The following is a 19,753-nucleotide window of genomic DNA, read 5'->3' as shown; positions in this document are numbered from 1 at the left end:
GGAGATTTGCAATTAAAATTTTATTGGGAAGGTTCACCCTTCCCCTCCCCCCCCCCCCCCCCCCCCCCCCCCCGAGTTCTTCCAGCCTTTGATTAAGGTCTAACATCAGTTCCAGGTGCATGGCATGAATCTTGGGTCACACTTAAAGGCTGATTGTTTGTTAAGAGGGGAACCCAGAAAAGTGATTGAATGGAACGTGTGCGAGCTGCAAATAAAACTCATGCAATGGTATGAGATGAATGCCTGCTACCCTTTGTGTATGATGTAGGATTAAATTCATTAAAGTTAATGGTGTGAATGATCTTACTCTATAACCAGTGATGGAAATGACATTATATGCTTCTCAGGGGAGTACTGAAACCACCAAAAAATATGGGAAAAATTATTTTGGATCAGTAATGGGTAAGCCTGTGGAACTAGATTTCTTAGTCTACATAGGAAGGAGAAGGCTAAGCACATTGTGTGTATGCACACGGGCACACACATGTGGTGCCATGTGTGAACCTCCTGATTCTTGAGAGGATGCAGGGTGCCATTACTGAGCATCTGCACCCAAGTTCAAGAATAGCATGAAGAATCATGGCTCCCCCGGCAAGGTTCCTATTGTCTCATTAAATCACAATCAGGGGTGTTCCATGGAGTAATTAGGAATACACTGTAGAGTGCAAACTCATAAGACTTTTTTTATGAGAAGGAAAAAATCTTAAACATTCACTGTGGGAAAATCTCAGGAGGCTTTTGAAAAACCAAACATTTCATCCCATGAGTCTTTTCTTTGGCAAGATCCACATGAGCGGTTTTCTCACCTTATTTAAAAGTTTGCCTTAGAATTCTTATTTTTTCTTCAGCATCTATCTTCTAGTAAATGATCTTGGGAAAAAGGATGGGAAATTCCAAAGAGATAACTTACGTGGTTTTCTCCCTTCTTTTTCTTCCTGAAACCAAACAAAATTATTCCTTAAGGAGTCAACTCCCAACTGCAGTTTGAAATAGTGCCAACTGCTATATCTGGGCTTTTCAAGATCAATTCCAGCACTGGAGAGGTGGTAACAGCAGCTACATTTGACAGAGAGACTCAGGAGATCTTCACCCTCAGAGGTAACATGTCTAAATTCTTGGAATATGCAGTTAGGTGTTTAATTCAATAATTTTGATGTTTGCCTCCTCCTCCCACTTATTATGAATGTCACCTTATTTCTTCTCAAAATGGTTGTTGAATGACTCAGTATACCTGCCATGCCCATTGGTTCACCATCAGGTTTTGTACCTCAAGGACACTCAGGTTTAGACAGTTTCATCAATAAATTCTGACAAGGATTGTCTAGCCTCTCATTTCTCTTTTCCCTAATAATTTGTCGAGGGCACATGTTAGATCTCAGTTAAAACTCACAGGTCACTAATGTTAAGCCTCCTTGTCTCTGTCTCCTGCCAGTACTGGCAAAAGACCAGGGAGTCCCTCCATTATCCAGCACCGTGACCATTCTCTGCAGAGTGAAAGATGAAAATGACCACGCTCCCAAGTTTATTATCCCCAACCCTGAAATCCAAGTTCCAGAGAACCAAGAGCCAGGGGTCATCTATACCATTTTAACTATGGACATGGATACTGGCAACAATGGAGCTGTGCGGTATCATATAATTGGTAAGTGGTAGACCTCTGCAGAATACCCCCCAAGATGGACCCAGTCCCACTGATTTATAGTGATTCCTTACAGAGTCTATAGGATAATGTCCATATAAACTTGTCACAAAATGGTCATCATCACATGCCAGTTTTAGCTTTTTGGGTTTTAGCATTTTCCCCCCTTCCAACTTTGAAATTGGTCTCCAACTTTTCCAGGACTTTTAACTAATCTGCCTTCAAAAAATATACTGATAGTATAGTTGTTTTTCCAGTTTTTTTCTCCTGTTTTGTTGTTTTATTGAGTGACTAGGGCTTCATTGGTTCAGGTCTTCCTCAAGAAGAAACTCAGAAAGTATGGATTCCTTGAATTGGTAACCAGTGAGCTACCCTGGTTTTCCACACAGACTTGCACAACCATTACCCACATGCTACAATCTTAAGGAATTGTTACTTGTAAAATAATTTTGGCTTTTGAGAAAGAAGAGAATAATATTCATCTAGCACCTACTATGTGCCAGACATGGTGCTAAGCATTTTTTAGAATTATTATCCCGTTTGAGAAAAAAGAAGTGCAGCGAAGTTAAGTGAATTATCCAGACTCATACCTAATAGCTATTGAGCGTCTGAGACCAGAATTTAACTCAGATCTTCTTGACTCCAGGTCTAGTGCCCTGTTCATTGTGCCACCCTTGGGGCTGAGATGAGGGCCTCTGATCGAATTAATGTGGAGTTAGCAATAGGTGACATTTGTGAGTTTCTGGATGCTGTTTCTTTTCATTGCAGTTCTCGCTCTCAATTATCCAGCAAAACGTGGTATAAAGAGTAGATATTTCACATCTAGAAAATACTGCTTGTAGTAGACAGAGATCCCCTTTTGGATGGAACAAAAAGTCTTAAAAGGGCATTATAATGGCATAATCTAAAGCTGGGTTTGAGAATAACTATTGGGAGCAGAACCTATAATTGATAATTACCTACTTTCTAGAAATTCTGTGATCAAGTCAAGTTTTTCCATAATAAAAATGACTCACTTTCTTTAAAAAAAAGATTTCAGCCTCCAACTAATATAGATTATTATTTAGTATTAGAGATATCAGAGACCTTAGAGATAATGTACTTTAGGCACCTTATTTTCCAGCTGAAACAGTTGAGATCCAGAAAAGCTCATATAGCTAGTTGGGGATAGAGCTGGGAGTTCTGCTTTCTTGCATTTGAATATCCCTTCTTTTTGTTCTTTTTTTTGTTCTTTTTAATTATAACTTTTGCTGATAGCTCCAAGTCCCAGTTGTCTTCTTTTATTTTTCCCACAGTCACCCTAGTAACATGTGAAGACAATCTAATCTCTTTAGCCCTAATGGAATTATTGATATTGGTTATGCCCTTGGTGTAGTAGAAGGATTGGTGAATTTGGAATTTTAAAGGGACCTGAGTTCAAATTCTAGTTCAGCCACACACTAACTGGTGTGACTCTGGGCAAGTCAACTGACATCCTCATCTGTGAAGTAAAGGGGTTGATTATTTTACTCTCTAAGATCCTTTGTTACTCCAATTCTATGACCTCTTTTGTGACATCCTACTTTTTACTTTAGTCAGGAGGTGTTATATCTCTCAGTAATGGATAATAAGGGTACCAGTTATGGGATATGGTCTTAAAAATATTTCCCCTCTACCTACCTCATAAAATTCTTTTCACTCATATTTTGAAAGGCTTTTAAACAACAGACACATTATTTTGTTAGTCAACAAGTATTTATTTAGTGTTTACTTTGTGCCAGGCACTACTTTAAGAGCTGGAGATGCAGAGAAGAGCAAAAAAAATCCTTGTTTTTTTATAGCATTTTATTATTTCTTTTTTTAATTTTTAAATTTTATTATTTCTAATTTAATATAAAGACAGATTTTAATATTCATTAAAAATTTTTGAGTTCCAAATTTTCTCCCTCCTCTCACCATCCCCTTCCCCAAGACAGTAAGCAATTAGATACAGGTTATATATATGCAATCATATAAAACACATTTCCAACTTAATCATGTTGTGAAAGAACACACCAAAAGGAAAAAAAATCACACACACACAAATAAAGTGAAAATGCTATGCTTTGATTTGCATTCAGACCCAATCGGTTCTTTCTCTGGATGTTAATACCATTTTCTCTCGTGAGATCTTTGGAATTGTCTTGGATCATTGTATTGCTGGGAATAGCTAAGTCATTCATCATGCAATGCTGCTGTCACTGTGTACAATGTTCCCCTGGTTCTGCTCACTTCACTTTGCATCAGTTCATGTAAGTCTTTCCAGGTTTTTTTCTGAAATGTGCCTGCTTATCATTTCCTATAAAATAACAGAACAGATACAATTATCAACTTGCCCATTAACTTAGATTTCTTTTTTCTTTTGCTTTTTTGAGGGGGGAGGGCAGGGCAAAGTTTAAGTGACTTGCCCAAGGTCACACGGCTAGTGTTACGTGTCTGAGGTCGGATTTGAACTCAGGTCTTCCTGACTCCAGGGCCAGTGCTCCATTCACTGTGCTGCCTAGCTACCCCAACCTAGATTTTTTAAACCTTGAATCTAGTGACTTGAATGTTAAGGATGTCCACTGGATCTTCAACTATCCCAGAAGAATAGGATTAGCTGATGGTTATTCTCTTTGAAATAATGTGTCTCTATCCCACATATTCCCTTTATTCTCCCCTACCCTCATCTGCTACTGTTCTAGTTAGTGCCACTCCAGCACACCAACTTCAGTATGTTTCTTGAGTTTGTGTTCTATGCCCTCTAACTTGATAGTTCTTCCCAGCTTCCACCATTCCAAAATGTGGATAGCAGCCTAGTTAGCACTCTTTTTGTAATTAATAGGCAAGTTTATTTTTTGAACTTACCCAAAACATTATGCCCTGGTGCCCCACCTTGCAGAACCAGTGTGGTCTGGCTGATGAAAAGTTAGCCATGGAGACAAGGGTAAGTTGGGTTCAAATACTGTTGTTGACACATAGTAGCTATTTGACATTAAGCAAGGTCATTGAATTTCCCAGGGCCCTATGCAACTCTCTAAAACTATATTAATTGCAGCTGTATTACTGTTTATCAGAAAGGTTTTCCAAACAAGGAATTCCCCATTAATCCAGTTAATCACAGGTGCAGATCAAGATGAAAGTTCGATCTTAATTTTTCCCCGATTTATCCCCATGATATTAATATAATTAGATGACAGTGAAGGGAAAACAAAGTAACACTATTTACTTCTTTTTTATTAGTTTCTTAGGAAGGAGGACAAAGTATCACTTACTACAATGGCAAAGTTAAAGTAAAATTTACTGATTTAGAGACAAAACATTTCCTATGATATTCATTTGTTAAAATAATGCTTCTATAACTTGAGGTATATGCCATCCCTGCTCCCCATTGTTAAGATTCTCATTATGAAAAGAAAAAAAAGTGTATTAAAGCACTACACTATGATATTTAAAATTAATTAAATGACAATAAGTAATTGTGTAAGCAGGTGGGTTGATAACTATTTTTTATATTGATTGGTATACTAGGAAAGCCATTTTTCCTTAAGATATTTGTCAATTTGTTTACCCTTACCTTTGCATTCCTTTTGCTTTTATAGGAGGAAACACTGAGCAGTATTTCACCATTAATGAAACTTCAGGAGAGCTCTCAACAACATGTAGCCCAGATAGGGAGCACATCAGCAATTTCACCCTCATTGTTGAATGTTATGATCTGGGTACCCCAGGTAGAAGCTCCATAACTGAATTAAAAGTGACCATCTTGGATGATAATGACCACAGTCCTACCTTCCCTACATCCCACTACCAAGCCTCTGTGAAAGAAGACCTTGAAGTGGGGTCGGTCATCCTACAGCTCTCTGCAGTGGATGAAGATAGTGGCCTAAATGGGCAGGTTGAGTACTTCCTAACCGACGATGCTCTGGGTATCTTCACTATTGACAGAATGGCAGGCACATTGAAACTTGCACAAGGCCTTGACCGAGAGGCAAGGTCCCAGCATGTTTTTAGGGTTGTGGCCAGTGACTGTAGTGTCCAAAGTCCAAGGAGAACCACAGTTGATGTGACAGTGAATGTAGATGATGTCAATGACAACAGTCCTGTCTTTGGACAGAACCCTTTGGATGTTTTTATCTCTTCACAAGTGTCTGTCAATGAGACCATTGCCACAATGGTCAGTTATGACTCAGACCTGGGGCTCAATGGAGCTGTGGTTTTTCGTTTTGCTGAGACCCAGTCTTTGTTTCATATTGATGAACACTCAGGAGAGGTTTGCCTTCAAAAGCAATTATCCTCAGAACACTTCCCTGTCTGGCTACAGGTAAAGGCTATGGATCAGGGGATACCCACCAGGACAACCACTGGTCTTTTGGTCATCCACATGCAGGAAAAAGATGCAAGATTTTCCTTTAGTCAGCAATTATATACATCAACTGTAACTGAAAACTGTGAAACTGGTGAGTATTTGGTCCTATATTTTTTATGTACTCTGAATTTATTGAAAAGTTATTTAAATGTATTTGTTGCACAAGTGGGTAAGTCTTGTGTGTTCATTGATAAGTTCTTACTTTCATTTACCCTAGGGCTTGAGCCATAAGTTTATGTCTAGCAAAGCATGAACCAAAATGTCAGTCATTTTAAAAATTATATATAGAAAAAGAAACCTAGTTTGATATAAATTAAAAATAGAAATATAAAATGTTGAGTTAGCAATAGAAATTTACACAAATCTAGAGCACCTTTAACTTTCAGCTATTTCTTGACTCTCAGAACCTGAAAGACAGAAATCGGCATATCCCTCAAAGTATAGCCACTAAGACTGTTTTTCTCCACAATAATATTGGAAATCCATTGCCCTACTTTAAAACTGCCATATGGACAGACAGACTTCCTCATAGTCAGAAAAGATATGAGTTTAAGTATACATTCTGACACGTACTGGCATGTGACCCCTGGATAAGTTACTTAATTTTTTAGTCCACCCCCCCCACCCAAGCCACTTTCAAGTTGCTAGACAGTTGAAGATCATTATTGATAAAAAAAAAGGGTACTTCCTCCCCAGGAGTTCCTGCACAAATGAAATGCATGTCTGAATGCATATCCTCCCCAGTCACTACCCTCCCACCTGCCCAGTTAACAAAACCCTACTACCATGTTTTCATGTTAGAGATGAGACCAGGTCTCTTCAGCGTTTTCTTGACTGAATACTCAGTTCCACATCTTCCATTGTTTAGTGTAATTTTGTGCCCTAAAAGCTAGTACAATGCCTTTCACATGAAGTTGAATTGAATCTATCTGTAAAGCCCAATTTTGAGTTTTCATGTTCCAATTTTTTTTTCTTTCTAGAAACGTACACTTATTTGCCATTTCTGAAATTTTCCCTGGGGTCCTCTCTGCCCCTGGTGACATTGTTTTGCCTAAATGGCATATTACCCAAAACTATCCATGAAGTTAGAGAGAATGTGCCTGCTTTTGTTCTGGCATTTATATTTCTGTGAAACTTCAGCATCTACAAATTTCTGGCTAATGGTTCACTGGATGCCTGGATATCATTGAAGGCCAATACTTTTCAGGGCCCATGCTCCAAAAACTAACATCAGATAGACCCTGACTCTAGTAAAATTAATAAATTAATGTTTGTGACCTGTTCCTTATCAACCTGTATGATGTATAAGGAAAATATAAAATTAAATAATTTATAGTCTCTTTTCACTAGAGGATTTCTCTTTAGTTATTAGTGAATTGAACAAGCAAGCAGCAATCCTTTATTATTAAGTGCTATGTGCTAGGCACTGTGTTAAGGGCCACTAATACAAACAAACAAGATGTATATATAGCCTGTCCCATAGGGTTCCAGATACTTACATAAGACATATCCCTGGGGAATTGGTGATGGCAGCTTTATGAGGATTTGGATGAGGGTAGAAGATCTTGTGTGACTCCACAAAATTTGAGACATCAAGTGACTTGTCCAGAGCCCTACAGCCAGTATATAACAAAAGTAAGACTGTAAGCTAGCTCTTCCTGCTTTAACTCATCTGGGAGTTCAGTCCCTACTCTATCACTATTGTTGATAATGTTGCTGTTATCATTCTTTCATTCTTCTCATCTTTGTATTTGATTGAGTTCAAGTAGAAATGGTTCTCAGAGAAGTTAGTATTCTATTATGGTGCCTTCCTGTTTTGTATTTGATATGGTACTGTTCAAATAGATGAAATAATTGACTTGTGTAATTGAATGGTTGGGATACAAGCTCCTCATCTGTAGACACACTGAAAGCATTTTTCTCATCTTTTTTTGATGGGGTTCAGATAGACACAGTGTGAGAACAGGTGACTATCCTAATATTCTTTTAAGTTGAATGTTCTGCAGACTTTTGTGCAGGTAGATAAAATAACTTTTTTTTTGTAACTGAATAAGAGAATTGAGAAAGCAGCTAGATGATGTGGTGGGTAGAGCACTGGGCCAGAATTCAGGAAGACTCATCGTCCTGAGTTCAAATGTAATGTCAGACACTTACTAGCTGTGTGATCCTGGGCAAATCACTTAACACTGTTTGCCTCAGTTCCTTGTCTGTAAAATGAGCTAAGAAGGAAATGGCAAACCAATTCAAATGTTTTGCCAAGAAAACTTCAAATGGAGTCATGAAGAATCAGACATTGAAATGACTGAACAAGGAAAAGAGTATTGGGATGTAAAACTATGTTTTGTAGACTCACTGAAACCAACTTTTTGACAACTCTAGTGGAAGACAGGATTACAGGGATCCTCCCATGTACCTTATCCTGTTCCCACGTGATTTATTTTCTTCTTCCAGATATCTGTACTTTGTAAACCTTTTATTCCATGTAGTCTGGGGATTATGACTATTCAGTATGTGATATCTATTAAGAATATTTTTAAATTTTGATGAGTCAGTGTCATATCAAGGAAGACATGATGTGCCTCTAATGCTGTCCTATTTCAAATATTTTATTTGCTGAATTTTCAATGATATTTTAGGACTTATATGTAGTATGGAGATTTGTTGCCAGCTTATAAAGGGTAAGTGGCTTCTGGTGGGTAAACCTAGCCAACTTATCATGTCCTAAAGATGGTCTTGCAGAGTCTATGTTTTTGCAACCTGAAAGTTGTCTCAACCACTTTGCTGCATAATCTACATTGATCAACATTCCATTCCACCTGAGCTCCTTAAGGATATAACCTTTTTATAATTTCTGGTGGCAAGGAGTTGATCCCCCTCCATCCCTCTAGACAAATCTGAATAACATACATTTTTGATACTTTAATACATATTATTTATTGGCTGAGTTCATGTAGGTGTAGCCTTTCTTGTTCCACTCTTAAATTTTAGCTCATTCATAGGCTCTCTACAGAAGCTGTGCTGTACCTTCATTGCTAGTCTTTAAGCAGTGATTGAGTTACTGCTTATTTGGGTATATTGTAGTAGAATTTCTTTTTCAAGTGTAGTTGTGTATAAATAGCTGCTGAATTTCCTTCTGACTCCAGTTCTATGGATAAATAAGCTATTGCTCTCATTACTATATAGCACTACTCTTTCTCTCCGCTGCCCCTCTATATGTGTGTATGTGTGTGTTTATAATGTGCATGTATATATATAGTTATATATCATTGCTATTAAGAATCTCTGTGATTCACCTACATATAATAAGTTAGAGCCCCTAACAGTAGACCTTTTCATGTGTATGTTACTGCCATATTTGATTTCAACTGAGTTTCTATCACTGAGGTATTGTCACAACCAGCCTGTGTTCTCTCTGCTCTCCCCACTAGCCATTCTCTTCTAGCCGTAATAGTTGGGATTAATCAGTACAGTTAAGTGCAATTTGGTTGCAGATTAAAATTTAAGGATAGAAGACAGTTAAGAACAAATTACCTTCTAGTCTTTGGAGGTGGTCCCTTCAGTCTGAGATTAGGGCAGGAAAATTGATGGTTAATTGGAACAAAAGCTCTCACTCTTGCTATCTGTTGCTGTTGACCTTGACCCCTAGTGAAAACTGACCTCTTTGGTGCACTTACTTTCAGAACTACTTAATTCCATTCAATTTGATATTTCTATTTTTTTCTGAAAGAATAAAACACTCCCCAAATCCTTTTTATTAAATTTTACACGTAAGAAAACTTTGAAATAGCTCTGGAAGTGATACAAGCATATGGCATCCATAAATGTGGATGTAGGTATATATTACAAGGCATATGAAGAAGTGACTGGAATGTCTCCTTGAAGCATAAATATGACATATGCAAAGGGCATTAAAGTCTAAGTTGAGAGGTAAAAGTCAGCTAAAAGCTGCAAAATATAGAGGAAAGAGAAAAACGAGAAATGAAGAAGAGTGATAGTTAAGAAGGCTATTGAATTTGATGGGATATAACTAACCTGCATCTGGGTTGACAGTATTTCCTAGAGCCCAGTGAAAGAGGGAGTGGTGAGCTTTATAAAATATTGACTGACATTGCAAACTGGCCAAAGCTGTGGTTGGCACATGAAGCCAGAATTAGCTGCCAGATCTTATCACATAATTTTTATCTGACGTTTTTTTCACTTGAAATTTTCTTAGTTCCAAAAAGCTGGAGAACTGTTGATCATTTCTGTATATAGCATTGACCTTCAGTATATGCCAGAACTTTTAGCATTAGCATCATAGATCTCAAAAACACTTGTAGTTTCAAAGTGTTGGCTGCCATTATAAAAAGCATTATCCTGACTAGGGGTCTCAATTTGTTGGGGATAATTCTAAATTCATATCATATTTTCAAATCACTTAGGAACAATGATATCCCAGGTTACTTTCTAGATTATCATGATTTCCCATAATTCTTTTCTCTTATTTGGGCTGCTTTTGACTTGTACCTTTAAAAAAATCACAAAAAGCTATAAAATGTACAGATATTCTAGTTCATATGCCTAGTGATCTATATCTATATCCATAATCATTGAGAATGAATACATCACATTTGGTCTTAATTCTTTAGGAATCAATGTGCTGTAAGGGTTAAGATGTGTATGTAAGAAGATAAAATTGTGAAGGGAACTGGACCCAACTAAATTAAATGAAAGGAAATCTGTACTAGAGCTCACCCAATTTGAAAGATTCTCAGGGATCTGTTGTTTTGTGGGGTGGAGGGCAGGCTGAAGTTGGTATTGACCTGTGATTTCATGGATATAGAGAACTCATAGTATGAAAACTCCCTCCACCAAAGAAGAACTTTCACTCATTGTGAACTTGGAGTGTTAGAGCCTTCCTGGGGCACTGAAAAGTGGAGATGCTTGACCAGGCTCATCCCACTACCATATGATAGAGATAGGTCTTTAGCCCAGATCTCCCTCACTTCAAAGTCAGTCTTCTACCTTCTGTACCATGCTGCCTCTCATTTTGTTTATTTGTTTCATTTTTGAAGGTAGCTTTCAAGCAAGGTAAGTTCCAAAAGAATTTTTAAAAAGTATTCCATTGATGGTACTGTGACCAAAAAATAGACAACCAACCAAGAGAACATTGTTACCAAATGTCCCATAAGCTTATTCTCTCAACTTGATAAGATTTTAGTGAGAATAAGCTGTTTATAAACCAATGGATATCAAGCAGGATTTAGAGTCAGGAAGACCTGAGTTTGAATTCTGCCGAAGATACTTCCTAGCTGGGTGATTCTGGGCAAATAACTTAATCTTGGTTTCCTCATCCAAAATATTAGAATAATAATAACAATTACTTTATAGGGATGTTGTAAGGATTAAATGAGTTAGCTTTGCACACCTTAAAGTACTTAATAAGCATCATCATCATCATCATTGTGAAACAGGCAGACTTTCACCAATTGGTCTTTATAATAGCCCATATCTTCATTATCGCATAGTTGACTGAGAGGTTTAGATAATATATAATCCTTCCGGTTTTATTGTTTGTTGATTATGCACCAATCCATTCACAAGCATTTGACTAAATAGACAAAACATAGCCTTAAAAGCTTCTGTTCCAACTTTTTATGTCCCATATGCTGTCAAGACAATAATAGTTGTACTATTTTCATAGTTCTTTAAGGTTTCGAAACACTTTTAAGCATATATTATCTCAATTAATACAGCAATCCTGTAATATAAGAAATAAAACATTATTATCCTAGTTTTACAGATAGAGAAACTGAGGCACTGACTGACAGTAACTGACTTGGCTAAGGAACACCATGCTCACAAGAGTCTAAGACAGAATTTGCATCAAGGTCATCCTGTCTCCAAGCCCCACGCCCCTAATGACTTCACTGTGCTGCCTCTCACATTATAAAATATTAATGATAACTTTAATGACTCGGTGATTACCAGTGCCAAGTCAAGCATAAGACTCGGAGATATGTGCAAGCAACTGTTCTTAAGAATGTTTTGTGCAGAATCCAAATGAGAGGAAAGATTTCTCATAAAGGTGAAATTCCACTTCATGTCAAATTCTCAGCCTGCATTGTATGGATAGCAATGAGACTTGAGGACTAACCATCAGTTATCCTGCGTTCTCACTACATCACAGGTCCATCTACATCGATGACACTTTTTCAGTACAAAAATAGACTTAATTTTCTCTCCTTCCTCCAATATTTCACCAACTGTCCTTTATTTTTAGGGTACTCCATGACTCTTAGTCTTCCCACATCCAAATTTTTATGTTTTATTTATTTATTTCAAATCCAAAAGTGTCCCATGGCCAGCCTGCAAAATTCCCAAGTGTAGCCCCAAAGCAGATTAAAATGTAATTGGGAAATGTTTAACAAAATAAATAAAAATACAGTGCAACATAAATAATATTGATTTATGATTTTCTAAGTCAATATGTGGCAGAAATATGTTTCTATTTGTGTTTGACACCAGTACTCTAGATACTCTTGTTTCTTGTTTGTGGTTAGTCAATAATTAAGTATTTATTAATTGCTTGCTCAGTTTCTAAAACTATAATAAATGTTGCAAATACAAAAATAAATAAAAAGAAAGATAGACTTTGCCCTTACAGACCTTATATCTTAATGGGGAAGGCAACACATAAAAAGAAAGTTAAAGGGGGGGGGCTATGGAGAAGATACCCTGCCAAGGGCATGATGGAAATGCCTGGAAAGGTACTCTGTGGTGAAAAATGAAGGGATGGCTGGTCTGGGCACCCTCAGAGAGAGGACCTCCAGGGGGCAGAGAGTAGTGCCAAGGTATAAATTCCAGGACTGAAGTGATCTTTCAGGAAGAACAAGTTCATATACTACATTTTACTTGTTCCAGAAGATTACAGAGACTCCACAGTGCGATCCTTGGTGTCTCTAAATCGACAGGAAAACAGCATATATGAAGAATGCTTATTGCCAGGATTATGACATGTAGTTGGACAGTTAAGTCCATTGAGTTAGTGCATTAGTCCATATATTGTGGGTCAGGAAGTGCAAATGGACAATGGGCTTATCTTGCAATTGAATAATGGAACAGTCTAGATTCCTTTGGGGAAATTCCTCAGCAATTTTGATGGCCCCTGCCATGAAAGCAGAGCTTTTTAATGCAAGTATTCCTTTGATGATTTTATATGGCTACAAATCATCAAATGCTACAATCACAGAAGATTCAAAATCATAGGTCATCCGATGGACAAAGACAGCGCAATATTTGCAACAATGGCTTGTAATGACATGCCACAAGTAGGGTAAAGGTCACTCTCAAGGACATGGATGGGCAGAAAAGGAGACGGGCTCCTTTTTACCAAGAGCAATGCTTTACAGATGGAAAGTGCAAGTGTTAAATTAATACCCATGAGAAGATCTCCAGTGTAGCGGATAGATAGTTTATGGAGGACACAGAAAAGTAAATGGACAGAAATCTCAAAAATGGAGACAGGGTGGATCAGTTGCCATCTGCACTGGAAGAGGCATATCCATATCAGTGAGGTCATAGAGTCATAAAAGTAAAGGGGTTAAAGAGCAAAAGTCTCAAAGACGTTAAAAGTTGCTTAATTTAGCTTTACTAGAAAGTGGTTCAGGCAGCTAGGCGACACAGTAGATAGAATGCCAGGTCTGAAGTCAGGAAGACTCATCTCCCTGAGTTTAAATCTGACCACACATACTTGCTAGCTGTGTGACCGTGGGCAAATCACTTAATCCCATTTACCTTAATTTCCTCTGTAAAATGAGCCAGAGAAGGAAATGGCAAATCTCTCCAGGATCTTTGCCAAGAAAACCCCAAGTGGAGTCATGAAGAGTTGGACACAATTGAAAAAATAACTGAACAACAAGAAAACAGTTGGATCCTTTGATGAAACAGCATTTTGGATAATAGTGTCTTCCTCCATTTACAATGTTAAATATAACCTTACATCAGTGTTACTGAAACTAATTTAGACATAGAATACTTTTGGATTTGAAATAAATTGATAAAACATATAAATTAGGAGGTGGGAACCCTATGAGCCTATCTTTTTAATATTAAATGAAATTTAATCCTTGCTTTCTCAAAGTGTTCTTTATGATCTTTCAATGCCTTAACTGTCTCAGAATAATAAAAATAACAGTTTATATGTATATAGTACTTCACTTAACAAAATCCTCTCATTTAAATAGGTCAGCTTGTTTAGATCTCACAACAACCCTGGGAATAAAGGGCAGCTGGTAAAATATTGGAGAAAATAGAAAAAAAAAATAAGTCTATTTTTGTACTGAGGTATCACAAGCCATTATAAATATAGATGGACCTGTCATATGGTGAGAGTGAAGGATAACTTATGGTCTGTTGACAAGTTTCATTGGTATCCATACAACATTTAGAAATCTAGAAAAAGATCTCTAGTATATTGGGTGAAAACTCCCTGTGATGTATTGGTGGGAGGACATGAAGACTTACCCTAGGAAGGGTAGGCGTGGTTTATCTTTGATACAAAAAATTAGGAAGAGAACCCATACTGATGAAACCACTAATCAAAATGTCAGTGTCCAAAGGGGAAATATTACTAATGTTGAAAATTTCCCATGAAAACCCTATTAACACCACTCAGAGTATCAAGGTTTCAAGGAACTTAGTCTAGGATATTCTCCCCTCTGGCCCTCTCCTCCCAGGTGTTATAGACAAAATTAAGTGTTAAAATGAAGGAAGAGTTGTATTTCTGCTTTAAAACTCCTCTTTGAACTTGAGTCTGGAACAGTAATTTGTTTATAGAGAGAATCAACCCCAGGAAAAGATAGTCAATCGAGTTATGAGGTCTATAAATCAATGTGAGATATCTGAGTGATGGCTTAGTATCCATTTTCATATGGAGGGGAAACATAATAACCTAGTACATTGGAAAGATCCCTGGCTCCAAAGTTAGAGGCCGTAGGTTCAGATTTAATCTCTGATACAACTGCCAGTGTGACCTTGGGAAAATCATGTGACCTCCTTAAAGCTCAATCTCCTCATCTGTAAAATGAAGTAATGGGACTAGATGTCCTCTGAGGTTCCTTCTAGAACAAGATTTATATCTTTAGAGTACACTTAGGTTTTAATGACAAACCATTTTAATTGTATATGAATTTGTAGTATATTAAGTAACCCCAAACAAACTTTTGTTTATTCCTTTAAAAAAATCTAGATACTTTGGATTTTGTATTTGCTACTTATCATTGAGGGCTGAAATGGAAAACCATGGGATTTAACAAAGCATGGGTCTCCAAGTGTTATGTGCTAACTTTGAACAAGTGAAAGAGTGCAAAAGCATCGTTGTAAAGGGTTGATTATTGATTTTATCTGGTTATATTTTTTTGGACTGAATCTAATTTCATTGGTATAGGGAACTCCTAGTGAGGAAATTTCCTCTATTACTATAGGTCAACAACTACTCTTTAGCTTATGATATGAGTTGCCTAATTAGATATCCCTTAAAATATTTATCAACATCTAATCTATCTGTGTCCTTTGAAAGACTGTGTAGACCAGAACTATTTAGAGTTGGTTCTTACAGAGATGACCTTAGAGGTAATCTAATCCATTTCTCTCTTTTCACAGATGAGGAAATTGAAAGACAGAGATGTTATGTGACTTGTGTCCAGTAGAGCACAGATGGCATTAGAAACCAGGTGTTCTGGATTCCAGGCCTGGATACCAATCCCCTGGTTTCTCCACTTCCACCATGTTGCCCAAAACTGTATTACAGTATAGAGACACATGAGGGCACTCTAATCAGTAAAATCTGTTTAGTAAAAGAAATGAGATAGATATTTAAATTGGATGTGGTGGAGTTATTTGCTGTCGTTTGCTGTGGATAAATGCATTTAACTCTTGTTAACTGTATAACCTTCTATTATTTCTATCACCCTTGTTCTCTAGGGTCTTTCAAAGCATATCATAAAGTAGTACTTATCCCTTGGCAGTATCTTACCCTGGCAGAACATAAATGTTTAAGGATACCCTGAAATAAGGTTTATTGTGATGCAATCTAGGACATTTGTAAATTTAAGAACATTGTCATTGAACCCAGTTTGTCGATGTATAAGACATAATAAGTGCCTTAACATTATTAGATAATTTATCATTCGCTCAAATGGAAGAATCTTGGTTCCAAATATAAGAAATGAATGAATGTACATTGTTTTCAATGTGTCTAGTTCTTTATAACTTTAGATACTATACTATCACTAAATTATCCACAGAAAAATTAATAGCCTTTGTCTTTAGTTTATCTCATTCTTATGTTAGAAGGCCAAATATTAGCTCAAGAACTATGCCATTTAAGATTGTCACTATATTTGAATCAAAATGGTTAGCTATGAGTACTCACCAGTGCACATTTTAGGACAGTAAGCTCCAGGAGGAGGAAACAAGTATCCTCCCTAAAGTGTTAGTACCTGATATTTCTTTTCATTAGCCCAATTAGTAATGTTTCCATTAAGTACAAATGACCAAAAGCTACATGGTACAGTACGTTAACAATTGCTAACAGATCCTTTTCTTTTACTTAGAGCATTTTAGCATTGAAATTTTTATAAGAAGAACATTTCAACCCCTTTTTTGTCTTTCAATTCCCAAAGACATAGTATTTAATTCCATTTTCAAGAGAGGCTTCCTGATGTGGTAGAAAGAAATCGAAACTTCCAGCCCAGAGAATTCTTTTTCTGGGTCTCCACATTGTAACTAACTGTGCACTTTAGGCAATATACCTCTAACATATACAGATCTTTGTCTACAATATGGAGTTGTTAGATTGGATGACATTGAGATTCCTTTTTAGGTCTAACCCTAATTTGTCTTCATGCTTAACATTCCAGGCAGTGTCTTAGTATAGAAACTTCTCAGTTATCCATATGTCATGACATTTTCCTTTGCTTCCCAGCATACCTTAGGGCTATTTATTTTTCAATCTAGTGTAGGTCCCACATCCATCCTCCCCTCCCTTCTTTCCTGAAATTAACATATATCAAAGGTAGACGGTATTATAGGTATGTATGTTGTTTGACATTTCTTATCATCAGTGAGACATATGATAATAATTTCCTAAACATGATGTGTGGACTGGGTATGTGTATATGTATATGAAATTGCATATATGTCTGTATACAAGTATATTAAAAACCCTAATACATTACAAATCCTTTCTTATTTGACCACACTTGAGAGTGATAGGTGACCTGTGATTTTTTTGATGTAGGGACCTCTCTAGAAATCCCACAGAAAAACCCTCTACTGATAGAAATTGTTTACCCTCCTATAATTTATAGTCCTAGAGAGTTGCTAGAAATATTGAAAAATTAAATGACATACTGCATAGCTATATAGCTACTATGTCTCTGATGTAGTAAGGCACCCTGGGGCAGAGACAGGAAGCAGTGTGTACCAGGTGAGTCAAAATAACACCACCACCACCACCATCACCACCATCACCACCACCACCATCACCACCATCACCACCATCACCACCACTGTGACTGTCGTATCCTTCTTGGATCCTGATAGAGACAACCTGGGGCCCTTCAGGGGGCCTTGACAACAATCATGTCTCCCAGACCACTGTACCTGTTTCTAGCCATAACTGAGTAGAGAAATCAGTATGAATAAGGGGCCCACCTTCCTCCTTACCACCAGCAAAAATTGCTGGCCATCAATACTAGGGTATTAATAGGAAATTTAGGGGTGGCAGCACATCTTCTGCCTCTAGACCGTTGTTCCTATTTCTGACCCAATCTTCACAGCTATCATCTGGGGATGTTGCTGTCATGGAGAAAGGACTGACCATCCCCACCAACTGCCACTCACAAGGTAAGCACCCAACCTAACTAAAGAAGGAAGGTAGCCTGAGGGAGAAGTGGGAGGCAGTATGAACCAAGCCAGTCAAACCACTACTGCCACCTTGACACTCTTATGGTGAGAGTCTAGAACTGTGAACCCAATGCCAGTCCCCACAGCTATCATCCTGGGAAGCACACCCTGAGGAGATTCAGCCTGGCAATTCCTTTGCATGTGTTAGGGCCACATATGTTGAAGACCCAGAAAAGAAAGTTTTTTGCCACAAAGTCCTTGATGCTGTCAAATGGCTCAGTAGCAGAAACTGATTTGATTTTATCATTGGAAATGATGTTGGGAAATAAACATTTATTAAAGCTCCTAATATGTTCCAGGCATTGTGCTTTACAAATACGATATCATTTGATCTTCACAACCACTCTTTGAGGTAGATACTGCATTTTTCAGTTGAGGAAACTGAGGTAGGCAGAGATTAAGTGACTTGCCCAGAGTCACACAGTTAATAATTGTCTGAGGTCAGATTTGAACTCAGGTCTTTCTGACTCCAAGCCCTGTGCTATCCACTCATTGCACCATTTAGCTGTCTCTTTTAAAGAGGAAACATTAACATCTATCTGTTTTGCTGCTGTGTCCTAAGGACCTGGACTTTTCCATCAGCTTTGCAACTGAAGCCTTCCATATCTGTTGTCTCATTTGTTAGAATGTGAGTGCTCTGAGAACTGGGATGTCTTGCTTATTTGCACCACCAGTGTTTAGCATAGCGTTCCTCACATAGAAGGTGCTTTTTCATTCATTCATTCATTCATTCATTCATTCATTCATTCATTCAATCTGTTCATTCTTTCCTGACTCCAAGATCAGCATTTTATCTCTATACTACATTCTCTTGTTGCATGGTATACAAGAGTCCTAATTAAATTACTAAGGATAAATGGACTGGATAACAGTTTATTTCAGAGTTAGTCTAGAAAATGCTTTTGTTCCTTCTGATGTTTATTCAGTTATGAAAAGTAGTTACTTTATCCACCTGTCTGATAGGGCACCTTACACTGTACTTTCTATAAAATAATAATAGTAGCATAGCAATGTAGTTTTTTTATCTGAATTGTTTTGAAAAAGATGAGAAAGAGATAACTAATAAAAATTATCATGTTAATAATTATGAGTTCATATTTATGGAGTGTATTAATGTTTGCAAAGATCACATATTGTCTCATTTGATTTTTCATAACAAGGTAGGTACTACAGGTATTACTGTTCCCATTTTACAGATGAAGAAATTGTGGTCACATAGCTAGTAAGAAAAATGCGGGGGGTGGGGGGCAGGTAGCACAGCGAGTAAGAGCACTGGCTCCAGTGTCGAGCTGACCTGAGGATCGTATCTGGGCTCAGACACTTAGCACCACACCCAGAAATAACTGGCCGTGTAACCTTGAGCAAGTTAACCCCGACTGTTTATAAAAAAAAAAATATGGGGGGAGTAATGTGTGACGTGAGCTCATATATTCCTGACTCAGATAACTACCAGTCAAGAAAGAAGATAAGGCAAACATCAACAATTACTGATACATATGCTTATATTGCCATCATTCCAGAAACAATTATGAGAATTATCTACACATAGATAGAACTAAGAGCATTACATGAAAGCTGGGAAAAAAAAAATTCAGAGTAGATATCAGGAAGAACTTCTTAATAATTGATCTGTCCAAAAAGGAAAGGACTCCCTCAAAAGGTATTGATTTCTCAGTCTTTGGAGGTCTTCAGGCAGAAGCAGAGAGACAACTTGTCAGATATGTTGTAGTAGGGTAGGAGGAGGAACTTTTCCTTTTCTTTTTCTCCTCTCCTCCCCTCTCCTCCCCTCCCCTCCCCTC

The 19,753-nt window shown here is 37.4% G+C and overlaps 1 protein-coding gene across 1 annotated transcript in view; it reads left to right on the top strand.

Moving 5' to 3' along the window:
* DCHS2 (dachsous cadherin-related 2) overlaps positions 1-19,753 on the top strand; it is a 351,174-nt gene that overhangs the window by 286,723 nt on the left and 44,698 nt on the right. Inside the window, exons 11-13 of the mRNA XM_069105586.1 lie at positions 964-1,098; positions 1,433-1,642; positions 5,239-6,096. Of these exons, the coding sequence (XP_068961687.1) occupies positions 964-1,098; positions 1,433-1,642; positions 5,239-6,096 (1,203 nt within the window). The remainder of the gene's footprint in view (positions 1-963; positions 1,099-1,432; positions 1,643-5,238; positions 6,097-19,753) is intronic.

This window comes from Petaurus breviceps, unplaced genomic scaffold (genome assembly GCF_028583685.1).
Source record: "Petaurus breviceps papuanus isolate PSGF00001 unplaced genomic scaffold, PetGlider_PUasm1.0 76, whole genome shotgun sequence".
NCBI lineage: Eukaryota > Metazoa > Chordata > Mammalia > Diprotodontia > Petauridae > Petaurus > Petaurus breviceps.
The sequence above is the reverse complement of the archived record's forward strand: the minus strand, read 5'-3'. Positions and strand labels throughout refer to the sequence as shown.